An 18732-nucleotide genomic window follows, 5' to 3' on the forward strand; every position below is an offset into this window, starting at 1 on the left:
TAAAAACATCTGATTTTTTAAAATTTCAAAAATACAGTTACACGGTTCACTTTGTATATTTTAAATTAAAATATTTGAAATTGTGATTGTAATTTTTTTTAAATGTATTTTATATTAAAATAAAATATTTTTTATTTTTTTAAAATAAACAATCCAAAACATGCCAAAAAAATTCAATTTTTTTGGCAACGTCGAGTCTGTTTATAACTGAGAGACTAATAAGAGATTTTTCAGTCAAATGCGCCACCCCACTCCTGCATGCTATAAAATTTAGCTTCTCTAATATTCAGTCTTCTTCCCTTGAAGAATTAAATCTCTGCTTCATCTATACCAGAGATAATGGGTAGTGGTAGGAAGCCTTCTGCAACACGCCAAGGATTTGATGAACGTGAAGCTAATGCAAAAGAAGAAGTTCAAGCCGATGAGGCTGTTTTTCATGATCATTTACCTATTGTGTCATCTTCAAACGATCGTATCAGACCTCTCCTTGATGCAGTTGACAGGTTGAGGCAACTCAATGTCATGAAAGAAGGCATACAGCTCCCAACCATTGTTGTTGTTGGCGATCAATCTTCAGGAAAATCCAGTGTTCTTGAATCTCTGGCTTGTATCAATCTTCCCCGGGGCGATGGCATTTGCACTAGAGTGCCTCTCATTGTGAGGCTTAAACATCACCCATCTCTTGTACCAGAGATTTTCTTGCAGTTCAATGACCAAACAGTGCCGACTGATGAGGCCCACGTTGCTGATGCTATCAAACAGGCCACTGATGAGATTGCAGGCGACGGTAAGGGCATATCTAACACTGAATTAACTCTTGTAGTGAAAAAGAATGGCGTTCCTGATCTTACACTTGTTGATCTCCCTGGAATCACAAGAGTTCCTGTTCATGGTCAACCTGAAAATATCTACGAGCAGATTGCAAATATTATAATGAAGTATATTAGTCCTGAAGAGAGTGTTATCCTCAATGTTTTGTCTGCGAACGTTGATTTTTCCACATGTGAATCCATAATGATGTCACAGAAAGTCGACAAGAACGGCGAGAGGACTATAGCTGTGGTTACAAAGGTTGATAAAACACCTGAAGGGTTACTAGAGAAGGTCACCAGAAATGATGTGAATATAGGCCTTGGTTACGTCTGTGTTAGAAACCGTATTGGTAATGAGTCTTATGAGGATGCAAGGAAGGAAGAAGCTGTACTGTTTGCGACACATCAACTTTTGTCCAAGATTGAAAAATCTACAGTGGGTATTCAAGTTTTGGCTAACAAACTGGTGCGAATTCAGGCTAATATTATTGCCAAGTGTGAAGAGAAATAATATTCTTCTTATTATTTCAATCAATGAAAAGATTACAATATATATACTGATAGTTCTACATCAGGATCCTGCACTATTGCCTATAATCAAAAGCCTAATTATTTACAAACAAGGAAACAAATAATTAACGGTTCAATTACAAATTTGCTGCCTATTCTGTGCTGATTTGGTTGCCTAATCAGTGCTTGATTTCCTTAACACTCCCCCTCAAGTTGGAGTGTATATTAATTATACCCAACTTGCTAAGTAAATTCTCAAACTGTGTGGAGCTCAATGGCTTAGTAAATAAGTCTGCTGGTTGCTGTGTAGTTCGAATGTAAGATGTCTGAATCATTCCTGCTTGAATCTTCTCACGTATCAAGTGACAATCTATTTCGATGTGTTTCGTTCGCTCATGAAATACTGGATTGGATGCGATGTGCATTGCTGCTTGATTATCACAGAATAGAGTTTGTGCGTGATTTATCTTCAAGTCCTTTAAAATATTTTTCAGCCATGTAATCTCGCAGCATGTAGTAGCCATAGAGCGGTATTCTGCCTCTGCACTTGAACGCGATACTGTCGTCTGTTTCTTGGTCCTCCAAGAAATAGGTGCCCCTCCAAGTAAAATGCAATAACCGGTAACTGATCTCCTTGTGTCCTTACAACGAGCCCAATCAGCATCACAAAATGCTTGTAACTGAAGGTTACCCGTGGATGGTAACATGATGCCCTGTCCAGGTGTTTGCTTGATATATTTGAGGACTTGATGAGCTGCTGCTAGATGGGGTTGCCGAGGTTTGTCCATGAACTGACTTAAAATGTGTACAGCATAAGTCAAGTCAGGTCTAGTTATAGTCAGATATATCAACCTTCCAACTAACCTTCTGTATGCTGATCCATCCTCCAAGAGCTTCCCATCAGATTGTGTCAATGATACATTTTGGTCCAAAGGAAACCGAGATGGCTTGGCACCCAAAAATCCTGTATCATTCAAAATGTCAAGGGCGTATTTTCTCTGTGACAAATTGATCTCATCCCGTGATCTTGCAACTTCTATGCCAAGAAAGTACTTAAATTGTCCCAAGTCTTTCAGCTTGAATTGTCTGGACAAGAAAAGCTTGGTGTTCTCTATGTCCTGCAAATTGTTTCTAGCCAATATCACATCATCCACATATATCAGTAATGCTAGAAAGTTACCCTGATAGCTGCGGACGAACAAAGAATAATCAGATAAAGACTGGTGGAATCCTGCAGCCTTGAGTGCATTGGACAGCTTGGTAAACCACTGTCTGGAGGCTTGTTTCAAGCCATATAGAGATTTATGGAGTTTACAAACTCGTGTCTCCCCCTTTCGTCCGAAGCCAGGAGGCAGTGACATGTAAACATCCTCATCCAAGTCGCCATTCAAGAATGCATTGTTGACATCTAATTGGTGGAGATGCCAACCATGCAAAGCTGCCACACTTAGTAAGACACGGACAGTGACCATTTTTGCGACAGGGGCGAAGGTTTCCTGGTAATCAACTCCTTCAATTTGGTTGTATCCCTTAGCCACCAGCCGTGCCTTATACCGTTCAACTGTCCCATCAGCTTTCAACTTGATCTTATAGACCCATTTACAGCCGATTGGCCGTTTATGAGAAGGCAAGGGAACCAAGCTCCAAGTTCCAGTAGCTTGTAAAGCAGCAATTTCTAGATGCATGGCCTCACGCCACCGTGGATGCTGAACAGCCTGGGAAAAACTGGTAGGTTCTTTGAGAAGGGTGAGTTGAGTGGTATAAGCTTTATGATTGGGAGAAAGATGAGCATAAGATAAGTAAGAACAGAGAGGATAAACAGTACCTGAAGTATGGACCAAGTTCGTGGAGGATGACGATTCAGTCCTTGAAGGGAGGGTCATGCCGAGGTGAAAGTCCTGCAGATAAGAAGGAGTGGTAATTGATCGATGGCCACGACGAAGAGGTTGAGTGGGAATAGGAGAGGAGTCGGGTTGAGTGGTCTGTGAGGAATCAAGTATGTGTGGGGTAGGGGTGGCCGGAGAGGGAAGATCATTGAGTGTTTGATGGGTAGTAGAAGGAGGGGGTGCAAAGTCTATGTCAAAAGGTAAGAATGAATTGGGAGTAGGAGAAGTATCACCACTTGGTGTGAGGGAAGGAAATATATTTTCAAAGAAAACGACATCCCTTGATACTATGACCCGTTTTGTAGCTAGATCAAAGACTCGATATCCCTTTTTCCCATAAGGATACCCAAGAAAAATACATTTAGATGCTCGAGGATCAAATTTGGAGCGACTTTGTGCATGAGTGGAAACAAAACATAAGCAACCAAATACTCGTAAGTGGGAGTAATTGGGAATTATGTTAAATAATTTTTCATATGGTGTCTTTCCGTGGAGAATAGGGGTTGGTGTGCGATTGATGAGGTAAGCGGAAGCAAGAATAGCATCCCCCCAAAATTGATGAGAAAGACCGGCCTGAATAAGTAAGGCACGTGCCATATTTAACAAATGTCTATGTTTACGTTCGGCAACATCATTTTGTTGTGGAGTATTAATGCAACTAGTTTGGTGAATGATACCTTTATTAGCGTAAAAGCTTTCGAGTTTGAATTCAAGACCATTGTCACTACGAATAATTTTGACCTTGAAATCAAATTGATTTTCAACCATGTTGATGAAGTTGACTAGAAGATCCTTAGTGTCTGATTTGTGTTTCATAAGATAAATCCATGTGCATCTAGTGTGATCATCAACGATAGTGAGAAAATATTTCGCACCTGAAATAGAAGCAACTTTATAACCACCCCAAATGTCAACATGGATTAAATCAAATGGAGATGTACTGGTAATGGAACTTGAAGAAAATGGAAGTCTTGTTTGTTTTGCTAATGAACAAATTAAACATTTGTCATGAGAACAAGAATTAACTTTAGGAAATAACTGGGATACTTTGGTTGAGGGATGTCCAAGACGTTGATGCCAAAGGTTCGGATGAAGAGTTTGGGCATGGTTGCATGTTCCTTTCTTGGCTTGGTCGAGAAAATATAGACCCTCCCTTTCAATTCCCGTCCCAATCATCTTCCCCGAACGTAGGTCCTGAATCACACAAAACTGGCTTAGAAAGATGGTTATACAAGAGGAATCAGATGCAAGCTTGCTAATTGAAATCAAGTTCAATCGGAAATATGGGACACACAAAACATTGTCAAGAATTAAATCAGAGGATAGGTGAACTCTGCCAATATGAGTTACTTGTGTTATTGACCCATTCGGTAATTCAACAGTGCGGCCATTGACAGGTCTTGAGTATGTGAACAGGTTTTGATCAGAAATCATATGATCTGTGCATCCACTGTCCAAAATCCATGTACTTCTGTTGCCATTAGAAATGAGTGAAAAAGCCTTACCCGAGAGTTCATCATGAGTTGGGCAGTTACTAACATGATTGGCAGAAGTTGTTTTATTCTTTAGCATGCCGAGTATCTGTTTGCATTCTTCAGCTGTGAAGGGAAAACTCATCTCCTTTCTTTCATTCTTGTGTGATGCCACTTGGTTGCCTTTGGAAATTGTCGCATTAAACTCAGCTTCAGTCACTGCTTTCTTTTTGCGACAATATTCTGCTGTATGTCCCTTCCAGCGGCAAAAGGTGCATCTGAGATGTGCACTGCAATCCTTGGCAGTGTGGTTTGTTCTGTTACACTTGAAGCATCTCAGTTCAGCTTCAATCTCATGGTTTGAATTCCTTGCAGCGAAGACAGCAGCCTCAGGCTGAGCATGGCTTTTCCCGGTTGTCACCTCTGATTGTTTCTCATGGCGAATGACCAGTGAATATGCTTTGTTTACTGTGGGTAGTGGATCTTGTAACAAAGTGTTGCTGCGAACACCTACGTATGAATCATTAAGACCCATGAGGAATTTCATGGTTTTCTGTGTCTCCATATATGCAGCTACTTCTTTGATTGCCCCACAAGTGCATGTTGGAAAAGTGCAAAGTGCATCACGTTCATCCCATAGGCCCTTTAGCTTTGTGAAGTAAGACCCTACAGACATGTTTCCCTGCACACAGTCATGAATTTCATTCTCAACATTAAATAGTTGAACCACATTTACATGCGAGAATCGTTCCTGTAAGTCAAGCCACATCTGTCTGGCATCTTTGCAGTTGATGACACTTGTGGCAATTTCTTTGGACATGGATCCTAATAGCCAAGTTTTCACCAGACTATTGCATCGGTTCCATTGTTGATGTTCATCAAACTTCTTCTCATCAGGCTCCTTCATTGAGCCATCTATGAACCCAATCTTATTTTTAACTGTCAAAGCCATAGTCATGGATTGGCTCCATGTACTATAGTTGTCTTCAACCAAGGATTGTGGCACAAGAACAGCGCCAGGTTGGTCTGAATGATGAAGATAAAGTTGATGATTGGGATGATCCCATCTTGCGCCTGCTGCTGTGCTTCCTTGGTCTGCCATAGGAGTCGGCTGAAGGCTTTGTGTTTTATTTTGATACCTAGACTATTGCTCTGATACCATGAAGAGAAATAATATTCTTCTTATTATTTCAATCAATGAAAAGATTACAATATATATACTGATAGTTCTACATCAGGATCCTGCACTATTGCCTATAATCAAGCCTAATTATTTACAAACAAGGAAACAAATAATTAACGGTTCAATTACAAATTTGCTGCCTATTCTGTGCTGATTTGGTTGCCTAATCAGTGCTTGATTTCCTTAACAAAGTGTTTGCCTGATATCGTCAGAAAGATTAATGAGAAGTTGAAAGCGAGTGTTTCAGAGCTGAATAAGATACCTAGGAGGTTGTTGTCAGTTGCTGAGGTCATGGCAGCTTTCATGGGCATTATTGGATCTTCCAAGGAGTCTTTGAGGAAAATCCTTGTAAGAGGGGAAACTGATGAATACCCCGATGAAAAAAATATGCACTGCGCTGCTAGATTGGTTGAAATGCTCAATCAATTCTCAACTGAACTTCATAATTGCTCTGACCATACAAAGAACTTTTTGATGAATGAGATTGAGGTTCTGCAGGAAACAAAAGGGATCGAGTTGCCCAATTTCGTTCCTCAAACTGCCTTCCAAACCATCATGCAGCGACAGGTTGAAGGAATGTCAAAACTACCAATAGAGTTCGTCGAAGAAGTGTGGACTTACATTGAAGAGGTGGTCATTTCGGTTTTGAATCATCACTCAGAGAGCTATCACCAAATTCAGTTATCTACCCGACGAGCAGGCCATAACCTTGTAGCTAAAATGAAAGAGCAGTCCATTAATTGGGTAGCAGAGATTGTCCAGATGGAGAAGGAAACGGATTACACATGTAATCCAGAATATATGAAGGAATGGAACGAGCTCATGGAACAGCAGCAAACAGTCATTGACAACATTACGAGATATGGATCTTCCAAGGTGGTGATTGATGGCTCGAGAGAGGTTGTAGTGGGAGATCTTAGGCGTTATAAACATGTTCTTCTTCAAGCTTTTGACTTGAAGATGAGGCTGATTGCTTACTGGAAGATTGTCTTGATGAGGTTGGTTGACAATATGGCTCAGCATCCGAAACTTGGTGAACAAGGAGATGGAGAAGGAGATTGTTAATGAGTTGTTGGGTACTGGTGGTGGTGTTGCAATAGAAAAACTGTTTGTGGAATCCCCAACTGTGGCTAGCAAGCGTGAGAAGCTGAACACAAGTATCAATTTGCTGAGGGAGTCTCAAGAGGTGATGGCAAATATCATGGACGAAATTGCTACTGCGGGTGATTAGGGCTTACCAGAAAATGTTACTTCTAATGCTTTTCTTGTCTCTTTTAGCTAACAAGTCTGTTCTATTAAGGTGTTTGTTATCTAGTATGTGCTCTAGGTTTGCTAAGTAGCTATAAGCTACCATGAATGTATAATTAGAGAGCTCGACGGTGAGCTCTGCCTGGTGATATGGGTGGGTAAGTGGATCTCTGCAAAATGGGACCTCTTTTGTGCTGAATGTTTTGCTATCCTGTCTGAATGTGTATAACCTTCAAGTGTTTCAATCCAGAGTCCAGGCCCTTCTATGTTTTGTTATCCATATTTGCAACTTATTTTGTAAAACAGTTCAATTAGAACGAGTTGAAGTGCTGTGTTCATGTTTGGAGGTGTTCTATCTTCTTTGAGTACCGGTGGTGCTGTGTTTATGTTTGGAGGTGTTCTCTCAGCAAGAAATAATTAGAAGTTAAAAAAATATCAAATCTTTTGAAAACTATGTTTTCAACGTAATTGTTTCACGTCTACGACGTCGTGATTTGATATGATCGGGATGGATATGGGCGAGAAGGATAAGAAATTTTTGTTTTTTTATTTATATATATATATAAAAAAATAACCATATAATATTATGATTATTAAAAAATTCAATGGTGTGGATGAAAAGAAAAAGAAGAATATTGTTTGCTTAGAAAGTGTGTCAACATTGTTGTGTCTGTGTTGTGTCTATTTTTGCTTAAAACGCAGATGTAACAAATAAAAAATAAATAAATTATTATTTATGAATCCCATCAAATTTCACATTTAGAACGCTGGAAAATAAAAGCAGATCCTACCTGTTTCTAGCAGCTGCACTGTTTGAACAGTGCAGCATCCTCCACAGTACACTATTCACTTTAGTAAATAGTGTTTTTGTTTTTTAATTTTTTTTCCTGAAAAATGAGTTAATATATTATTTTCAAAAAATTAGTTTAAAATGATTTAAATTTATTCATACTCTAATCTCAATTTTATTCCTGATAATATTTTATCTAATTTTATTACATGCTCAAAAAATTATGAAAATTGTAGTTCTTGTAGGATAAATTTTATATATAATAAAATTATAAATAGTTTAATGGAACAATAATTTTTTTATATATAAAATATGATTTATTTCACGATGTAATAGTAATAGTTAAATCTACCATATTTAAATTAAAAATCATAAATGTTAATATATATATTTTTAAATTATTTTATAACCTTAATTTTAAAAGCATTTTTTAACCAAACACATTAAACTACTTTTTATTCAACCTTAATTTTAACTACAGTTTTAACCAAACAGCTATTTTTTCAAACCAATTTTAATTAAAAATACTTTTTATAAAATAATTTTTTTCAAATCATAACCACATCAACTATCACAATACCAAACACACTTTTAGTTTTTCTCCTTGTTTGGTGACTCAACACTATCTCCTCTTTTCAGAACAACCCAAAGCATGACTTGTGCTTATAAAATTCAGCTTGGCCACTGCAATGGCAGCGCGTTTGGTCGCAGCCTGGTTACAAAGGTTCTTGAGCTATCCACCTTTCAAACATGGCAAAACATTCTGCAGGCCTGTATCCAGGAGCAGTGTGCCCTCCACCCTACAAATTAGCAAAACAAAGAAGTACAAAGTAAGAAGCTTGAAATTGAGTCCAATAATATACATGTTGGAATCATCAGTGCAACAAAAATTGAGAAATTCTGAATCCCTCACCTTTACAGTCGCAAATGTCAACTGACTAGAGTAAGTCCTCGTGTATCTGCACGCACAAACATCCAAATCACTCATTTTCTTCATTTAAGAGGCTCTTTCTACAGGAAAATTAAGGGCTAGAGAATAGTTGCAGAATACCAGCAGATTGATCAAAACTAATATTCGTTTGAAGAACATACCCTGCAACTTGACCTTGAAAGTGCCATGGATGCCAGTCATCAACAATAGAGTAGTTTAAAGATCTTATCCATGCTTGAGTTCCCAAGAATGGTACCTCCATGTCATGATCGCCACTGCTCAATCAATGAAGGGACGGACTATATCAACCAAACTATATAGTGTCATAGTATGTGATATGAACAAAGAAAAAACCACCTGTAGATCAATCTGCGGTAACCCTTTATCCCAAGGTCTATATGATTCTTGACGCTGCTCTTAATTTCATAAGTATAAGGTGATTTATAATTGCATCGTTGCCACTCCCCGATGCTTCCCTGCATCGAAACAGGATCGCATTATTCACCTAATCATTTCTTGCTAGTTAAAATTCAGACGACTATTCTCAATCCCATACCTCTCGCACATGGAGTGCTTTGCGGACATTATCGTCATTCGCCCAATAAGTAGCAAGAAGATGTCCATAAGTCTGTAGGCATCAAGGACAAAGTTCAAAATGAGGAAAGGAACGGAAACAAACTTGTATAAATTCGTAAAAAAAAGAACATTATATTGATTATCTGTTTCCTCGATGATCTTCTGTCAACATTCTATATCATAATATTGAGATCTTGGGACGACCTGGTTATACGAGTGGAGCTTTAAAGATTATTATGTCCTGTCTTAACAATTACTTTTCTTGTATGTATGAATATTGCATATCAGAGGAAGAGGAAAGGGAATTACACGGCATCCGATGGTAGGAAGATCAGGATTGAAATGGAGGAATTCTTGAGAGTTCTCACGGAGATTTCTTCTTTTGCCTTGCATATCTATCAGACGTGGGGTAACACTAGGACACTTGCGTTCCAAAACATGGGACTCTTCAATTTCTGAAATGCACTAAGAAGGCAAATGGCTCTAGTTGCATTAACAATGAAATTCCAAGGAAGAACATGAAGGGCATTCACACAATATAGTTATGGTTGAAAACCTTGTCACGAGCCTCTAGATTTTCCAAACACTCTGAATTTTCCGGGTCGGTCGACTGATATTCTCCCCCGCAACTTTTCTTCAGTGACTGAAACAATTTGTGGCAGTAGTTAGACATAACTCTGAGCTAGTAAGACAGACATTACAATACCAAGTGGATCACCTCATAGAGTTCATCAGAAATAAGTCCCATTCCATGAGAAAATGGAATCCTTGAGTTAAAATCAAAAGTAGGATCAGTGAAAGGGTTCCCAAGTGTGTATCCCTGCAACCATACAGATTAAAACACCACTTCCATCAGCAAATCTTAGATGCAAGCATGAAAGTAAATTCCTGTTTTCTTTCTGTTTTTTTTTTTCCTTCAAGTGTTTTAACACATATAGTCCAGTTATTTTTCTACAAATAGGCACTTTTTAAAAAAACTTGCAGTATCAATGACATCATTTTTTTATATATAAATAAGAAAGAAAATAGTGAAATATATAATATGAACCTTGAGATTTATTAGTGGTTTGATACCATCATTGTTCCCTGCAACCATTGAACAGCTTGCTTCAAGATAATCTCGAAAGGAATTAAAGAAAAACTGGCAATTAAAAAAAATGCAAACAGACCCTGTCATTTTGATATCATAATGGCCAATTTTGTATCATACCATTGGAAATCTTTTGAACAACAGCTGGAACGATGATGCCTGAGTAGGAGTCACCAGAAATGTAAACTGGATTTGAGAGGAATTCTTGGTGATCCATTAGCCACTACATAATGCAATCAAGAAAAAAACAATAAAAATAAATCTGCCTATCAACTGCAAATCGGACCAGAAAGTTGCACCTTTCGAAGAAATTGCTCAGCTTGCGAAACTTGTTTGAAGTCGCTTCTCTGAAGAGCGAGTGGGGTTCTTGCATAGGAGAATCCAGTGCTCACAGGCAAATCTATGAATATTATGCTGGAGACCTGAAATTTAATCCACAGCGCAGCCATCTATAAGAATTGCTGTACAGAAATGCACTTTCAAACCTAGCAATCCCAGATTGATACAAAAGGTTATCTCACCTGTGTCCATGAGTATGGATTGAAAACCAATGTAGGCAAGCTCCCATTGTATTCCTTTTCCTCAAAATTTATTGGACCTGCGCACATAAAACATCAGAAATTCATGAAATTTCAATGGATCTGGATAAACTCAATATATATAGTTTTAGTGACTGTCCATTTCAATTGCATTATTATATATGTAATTGAGTGAGCTGCTGTCGCTTCTCTTACCGATTTCAAAAGCAAGACCAGAGAAGGCAGAGCAGCCAGGGCCACCAGTTAGCCAAAGCAAGAGAGGGTCGTCTTTATGATTCCTGTGGGACTTGATGAAGTAGTAGAAGAGCTGCACATCCTCCGCTTCATCCACTCCAACATATCTGATAACTCCACAAACCCACCATTACATGAATGCAATTTTGATCGAATTTTATAGCATTTTATGTACGTGCATAGAGTAGTAAAATCAGTAAACCAATGAAAGTGAAGGTCTGAAGCTCACCCTGTTTCAAGGTGGAAGGGAAGGGGCCCCTTAAACCCAGGAAGAAATTTGACGGTGGAGTGGGCGGCAGCTAGATGTAACCAAACCTGTAATAACAAAAGAAAAGGAAGGCATTGTTTCGCCATTTTGTTATGGTGTCGATGTAGTTTTCTTGAGGTATACTAGTAGCCGACAACTGCTGAAAAGTTGAGTTTTCCCAGATGAGCAGTTCTGATAAGGTCGCTGCGAAACTTGTTTATTATATTAATATTCTTGAGACAGTTGACTATATCTAAACTGCTTATTATTAACAAAATCCAAAGCACGTGGGAAAGCAAGCTATCTTTCTTCATAATTAGTTTGTTTTGGCAATTAACAAAAAGTTAAAACACGCAGTTTTTTTAATCTTTGAACATGTTATTTTTGTTTTTTTATGATTTTTTTTAAGGATTTTATATTTTAATATTAAAAGGTGTGAGTAAATCACTTGTTACTATCACTTAAAGGTTATTTTTGGATACTTGTACATTGAATTGATTGATATTGAATGATTTTGAGAAAAATCTTAAGGTCTATTCAGTAATTATTGTCACAAGGAGGAGAATTACCTTTTATATTTATTTAAGAACTATTTTTATTTTTATGTTAATACAGTTTATAAAATAAAATGATTTGATTAAACGTTTGCTACTACATACTTGACTCTAAGATGTTTGAATAATAGTTTTGAAATCCGACTCGGTAGTTGAATCAGTCTAATGATCGAGTCACGGGTCAGATAAATTAACCCGGATAAAAAAAAAAAAAAAACAAAGAATAAAGAAAAGAGAGATCATCTTTCCATCGAGCTGCGAAAATTTTCTATGCCTAATTCTGCTATATCTTAAGCCCACCACCCTTTGCTTGGCGGTTTATGTCTCTGGCTCTCCGCTCCATTACAAGACTAGTCTTCTCTTCCCCTTCTAGAGTAAATGTGCGACAAACTCACCTTTGATGGATGAGTTTAAGACTTTAGAGGCAATCACTTCAATGCATCTACTTGTTATTCCAAGGTCTTCTGACCACGAAGAAAATTCTTTGGTGCTCTGTAAAGTGACAATAGAATCTTTCCACCAATGAAGTATGCAGGAATTGAAGAAAACTTCAAGCTTGTATGTTAGGTTTCCCTTCTCTACATCCTCTGTCATCTGCTGATATTCCAAGGTCATCTCTATCGTTTTGGCTTTTTAAAAGACCAAAACAATGTCGTTTCACGTGTGTGTATGTATATAAAATAGGCTGGGTCTCAGCCGGGTTTATCCGGGTCGTCCGAGTTCCGGGTTGATCGGGTTTTACCTGACCAATTTCTTGATGGGTTTTTACTTAAACCCGGACCGGTCCCAGGCCTGGATTGACCCGCTAGGCCAGTCCGAATTTCAAAACTATAGTTTAAAAGATTATAAAATGCACCTGAACACTAAGTTTAATTTTAAACAGTGGAGGTCAAAAAGATTTTCAAATACCTCCAAAAGATTTTCAAAAATACAAGAAGGGAAGTGAATTTAAAACTGCGTTCTGGACATCAGATTTTGGTATTATATCACTATATATACTAAGACAATATGTTCTCTAGTTAAAGTTCTTTGATTAGTTTATTTAGATGAAAAACCAATTATAGATTTTATATATGAAGTAATGGATCAAGTAAAAAAAAATCATTAATTTTGGTTTTATGAAAAACAGATATTAAACTACTAATTATCTATATTATTGATTGTTTATTTACTACTACAAGTTGATTCAATATATTTATCTTATTTTTGTTTTAATTGTGTTATAATTAGTTAACAAATGATAATGATTTCATAATTGATTAATTATTAGTATTCTTATTATTATTTTGTAGTTACATAACTACATGGAATATTATTGATATAAGATAGGAACTTTAACTCCATTATTATACAACTATATGGAATTTTGTAGTTATATACATACATGAAATATACCTTTACATGCAACAACTTATTATTTGAATTTTTACTATCATTATAATCCTAATAAGGTTAATGTCAATATTAAAACTAGATTATATCAATGTTTTGAAAGGATGATGGCTAATGCAAGTAAAATGTATAAAATTATCTCACAATTTGAATCATTTAAGGATGCAAAAGGGCTATTTGACATTGAGGCTGTGAAGACAATAAGAAATAATAAAAAAAAACACTCTAGCTAAATGGTGAGATTTTTACAAGGATGAAAATACAAAATTGCAAAAGTTTGCAATATAAGCTCTAAGCCTAACTTGTAGTTCACCTGAACATTAATGTAACGTGCATTTGAAATGATGATTTTTTTTCTTATCTTATTATTTTTAATGTAATTATATTTTATAAGAATTTTTGAAGTTATAAATTTTAAATTTTCTTACTTGGTTTCATACAAAGGAAAAAATTGTTTGTACCTGAAAAAAATAAATGACATGTTATAATATGTAATATAAAATTCAATGACAACCAAATCAAAATCAACTATGATTCTGGTGAAATTTTAAATGATTTTTCATTTAATATTAATTAGATAATTAAGAAAAAGAAGTATGATGATTCATCAAACTTTTACCGAGTACACCACGCAGTAATCAATTAGTTTTGCACAACTTACAATAATTTTTTGCCTTCTGATTTTGCTTAGTTTTTCGAACTTCCTTTTCCTTTGATATTGCTTAGTTTTTACTCTATTCAAGAGCTTAGGTTATGATATTTCACATAGAGATTTTGAATCTTTTTATTCCATACATCTTTTAAAAGTGAAGTTGTTAAAATCCAAGAAGATCATTTGCATCGAGTATTTTAATTTTAAGGATAAAGTGTATAATTCTTGGCAACTACATCTTTTTTTGTGTGCATATACATTAGTTTTAGTTTAAGGTTAATGAATGTCTTTATAAATGCATTCTAGGATCTTGTCTGATTCAACTATAACTATGATGTTCTACTGTATCGTTAATATGGATACTAGAATTTTCTTTTAACTTTATTATAAATTTAAATATTTTTATTTTAATGTGTAAAATAACATGCAAATTAAACCAAAAAACTACCATTTATAAAATCACCATTCCCATGACAGCGATTTTGGTCGCAGGAGAGTTACAGAGGTTCTTGGTCTATCCACCTTTTAAACATGGCGAAGCATTCTGCGGGTCTGTCCGATGGAGCAGTGTGCCCTCCGTCCTAAAATTAGCCAAAAATTAATAAATAAATGAAAAACAGAGAAGTTTGCAAGAGATTAATACTATAAGAACTCTCCGTGCAGCAGAAATGGAGAATTTCCAAATCACTTACCCTCACAGTTGCAAATGTCAATTGACTGGAGTAGGTCCTCGTGTATCTGCAGGCACATGCTCAAGTCAAGCATCTAAATCAATCTTTTTTATTCTTTTAATATGCTCTTTCAACAGGCAGATCAAGAGCTAGAGAAGAGCTGCAGAATACCAGAAAATTGATCAAAAGTAATATTCATTCGAAGAACATACCCTGCAACTTGACCTTGAAAGTGCCATGGATGCCAGTCATTTACAATAGAGTAATTTAAAGATCTTATCCATGCTTGAGTTCCCAAGAATGGTGCTTCCATGTCATGATCGCCACTGTTCAGCACAAGGAGAGACGATATCAACCAAAGGATTAAGGGAAAAAGCTGTAATTAATTAACATGTGAGATATGGAAAAAGAAAAAAACCTGTAGATTAATCTGCGGTAACCTCTTATGCCAAGGTCTATATGATACTTAATGCAGCTGTTAATTTCATAAGTATAATTATAATTGCATCGTTTCCACTCCCCTATACTTCCCTGCATCAAAACAGGGTTGCATTATTCTCTCAATGATTTCTTCCTACTGAAAATTCTTGCTACTCTCCTCTCAATCCCATACCTCTCGCACATGAAGTGCTTTGCGGACTTTATCGTCATTGGCCCAGTATGAACCCAGAAGAAATCCATAATTCTGTAGGCATGAAGGACAGTTCTCAGTACAGGGAAAGGACCAAGAAACAAACTTGCATAAATTCATAAAAAGAATGATGTTCTTCTGTCAACTTTGTATTTCATAATCTTGTGATGTTGTGACAAAACTAGCTCCATGAGAGGAGCTTTAAAGATGATTCTGTCCTGTCTTAACAATTTCTTTCTTATGTATGCATGCATATTGCATATCAGAGGAAGAGGAAGGGGAATTACCCAACATCCGATGGTAGGAAGATCAGGTTTGAAATGGAGGAATTCTTGAGGGTTCTGACGGAGATTTCTTCTTTTTCCGATCATCTCTATCGGACGTGGGGCATCACTGGGACACTTGCGTAACAAAATATGCGACTCCTCAATATCTGAAATGCACTGAAAAAGCAAACGGCTCTATCTCCATTAACAATGAGTTCCGAGGAAAAGCATCGAAGGGGATTCACACAGTACCTTATCGCGAGCCTCCAGATTTTCCAAACACTCTGAATTTTCCGGGTCGATCGACTGATATTCTCCCCCGCAACTTTTCTTCAGTGACTGAAACAATTTGTGGCAGTAGTTAGACATGACTCTGAGCTAGTAAGACAGACATTACAATACCAAGTGGATCACCTCATAGAGTTCATCAGAAATAAGTCCCATTCCATGAGAAAATGGAATCCTTGAGTTAAAATCAAAAGTAGGATCAGTAAAAGGGTTCCCAAGTGTGTATCCCTGTAACCATACAGATTAAAACACCACTTCCATCAGCAAATCTTAGATGCAAGCATCAAAGTAAATTCTTGTTTTCTTTCTGTCTTTTTTTTCCTTTAAGTGTTTTAATACATATAGTCCAGTTATTTTTCTACAAATAGGCACTTTTTAAAAAAACTTGCAGCATCAATGACATCATTTTTTTTATATAAACAAGAAAGAAAATAGTGAAATATATAATATGAACCTTGAGATTTATTAGTGGTTTCAAACCATCATTGTTCCCTGCAATCATTGAACAGCTTGCTTCAAGATAACCTCGAACGGGATTAAAGAAAAACCGGCAATTAAAAAAAAAATGCAAACAGACCCTGTCATTTTGATATCATAATGGCTAATTTTGTATCATACCATTGGAAATCTTTTGAACAACAGCTGGAACGATGATGCCTGAGTAGGAGTCACCAGAAATGTAAACTGGATTTGAGAGGAATTCTTGGTGATCCATTAGCCACTACATAATGCAATCAAGAAAAAAACAATAAAAATAAATCCACATATTCTGCCTATCAACTGCAAAACGGACCAGAAAGTTGCACCTTTCGAAGAAATTGCTCAGCTTGCGAAACTTGTTTGAAGTCGCTTCTCTGAAGAGCAAGTGGGGTTCTTGCATAGGAGAATCCAGTGCTCACAGGCAAATCTAAGAATATTATGCTGGAGACCTGAAATTTAATCAACAGCGCAGCCATCTATAAGAATTGCTGTACAGAAACGCACTTTCAAACCTAGCAATCCCAGATTGATACAAAAGGTTATCTCACCTGTGTCCATGAGTATGGATTGAAAACCAATGTAGGCAAGCTCCCATTGTATTCCTTTTCCTCAAATCTTATTGGACCTGCGCGCATAAAACATCAGAAATTCATGAATTTTCATCAATGGCTCTGGATAAACTCAATATATATAGTTTTAGTGACTGTCCATTTCAATTGCAGTATTATATCTGTAATTGAGTGAGCTGCTGTCGCTTCTCTTACCGATTTCAAAAGCAAGACCAGAGAAGGCAGAGCAGCCAGGGCCACCAGTTAGCCAAAGCAAGAGAGGGTCGTCTTTATGATTCCTCTGGGACTTGATGAAGTAGTAGAAGAGCTGCACATCCTCCGCTTCATCAACTCCAACATATCTGATAACTCCACAAACCCACCATTACATGAATGCAATTTTGATCAAATTTTATAGCATTTTATGTACGTGCATAGAGTAGTAAAATCAGTAAACCAATGAAAGTGAAGGTCTGAAGCTCACCCTGTTTCAAGGTGGAAGGGAAGGGGCCCCTGAAACCCAGGAAGAAACTTAACAATGGAGTGGGCGGAAGCAAGCTGTAACCAAACCTGCAATAACAGAAGAAAAGGAAGGCATCGTCTGGCCATTGCTTTAATTTGATGTCGACGCTGTGGTATATTAGCCACAAACTATTCTATCTTGTAGCTTTTACAAGTTATAATGATCTAATTGTTTTAAGATTTTCTTCTTCTTCCTCCTTTATATATAGTAGTTGTTGACTAGACGAGGTAGCCCATCCTTTGAATGTAGTATTAAGCAAGGAAATAAATCCAACACCTATCTTTTAATTTAGAAAGGAAATAAACCTCATCATCCAATTTTCTTTGCATTAATTAATTACTTTCTTTGTCAAATTGATTTTTAAGTTATTTCTCATCTAAAAAAACATAAAATCAATATCTTCTTAAATGATTTTGATATGCCAATAAAAAAAAAAAAAAAAAAAAACTCCTAATCCTCTAGGATTATCCTAGTCTATTTCATTTCATTCAGGAAATTAACCCATATATATAATCTCCAAAGTTCTATTAATTTTCTATAATTAAGACACACAATTTCCTTTAAAATGTAGAACCAAGATCTATTTGCAAGTTAATTTTGCATTAGTAGTGCACTGTACTTGCTAGGTCAATGCACACAAATCTTGACGTATGATGATCATGATTCATGAACAATGCAAGCCTACTGATAGAGAAAATAGTTTACATGCCAGAAAAAGGTTGCAAGAAAGTCTCACGAAGACACGTCTGGTTTCAATGAAATGGTTGCTGTCGGATTTGATCTCTATATATAGACGATACATATTATAATCGTGCTATATTCGATAATTTGCTTCCATTATTTTTCTTATAAAGCTGATAAATTCTAGATTTTGATAAATATATGGACCGGTTCTTAGAATTAGGGTTATTAGCATAAATGTATTATTTTATAATAGAAAATATACTAAGATATTATAATTACTCAATCCTTCTTCTTGTTAAAAAAACAAATCTATAACAATTATTATACATTATTACTTAATGGCATTATAATTATAATATGTCCGTGCATGCAGTAGTAAAATCAGTAAATCAATATTTTTTTGTGTTTGTGGTTTAAAAAACACAATTAGGTATTTAATAATACATTAAATAGCATTTTATACGTAGTTTGAAATGTAGTTTTTTTAAAAATAATTTTTACTTGTTTTTGTAATTAAATTTCATA

At 36.3% G+C, this 18732-nt stretch overlaps 1 protein-coding gene and 1 pseudogene across 1 annotated transcript; one reads left to right on the forward strand and one right to left on the reverse strand.

Moving 5' to 3' along the window:
• The first annotated feature begins 299 nt into the window (after positions 1–299).
• On the forward strand, positions 300–7538 carry LOC118050403 (dynamin-related protein 4C-like; annotated as a pseudogene).
• Positions 7539–8418: 880 nt separating this feature from the next.
• Positions 8419–17699, reverse strand: LOC118050396 (uncharacterized). Its single transcript, XM_073403835.1, has 29 exons — positions 17485–17699; positions 17217–17362; positions 17001–17077; positions 16779–16901; positions 16591–16693; positions 16427–16464; positions 16099–16200; positions 15937–16023; positions 15706–15861; positions 15401–15472; positions 15206–15318; positions 15000–15113; positions 14809–14854; positions 14618–14697; positions 12929–12935; positions 11501–11661; positions 11233–11378; positions 11020–11096; positions 10798–10920; positions 10619–10721; positions 10457–10494; positions 10127–10228; positions 9965–10051; positions 9718–9873; positions 9389–9460; positions 9190–9308; positions 8994–9107; positions 8815–8860; positions 8419–8701 (listed from the first exon to the last, which is right to left on the reverse strand). The coding sequence occupies exons 1-29, from the start codon at positions 17607–17609 to the stop codon at positions 8618–8620; spliced, it is 2817 nt and encodes a 938-aa protein (XP_073259936.1). The 5' UTR covers positions 17610–17699; the 3' UTR covers positions 8419–8617.
• Positions 17700–18732: the final 1033 nt, after the last annotated feature.

Source organism: Populus alba, chromosome 13, assembly GCF_005239225.2.
Source record: "Populus alba chromosome 13, ASM523922v2, whole genome shotgun sequence".
Classification (NCBI taxonomy): Eukaryota; Viridiplantae; Streptophyta; class Magnoliopsida; order Malpighiales; family Salicaceae; genus Populus; species Populus alba.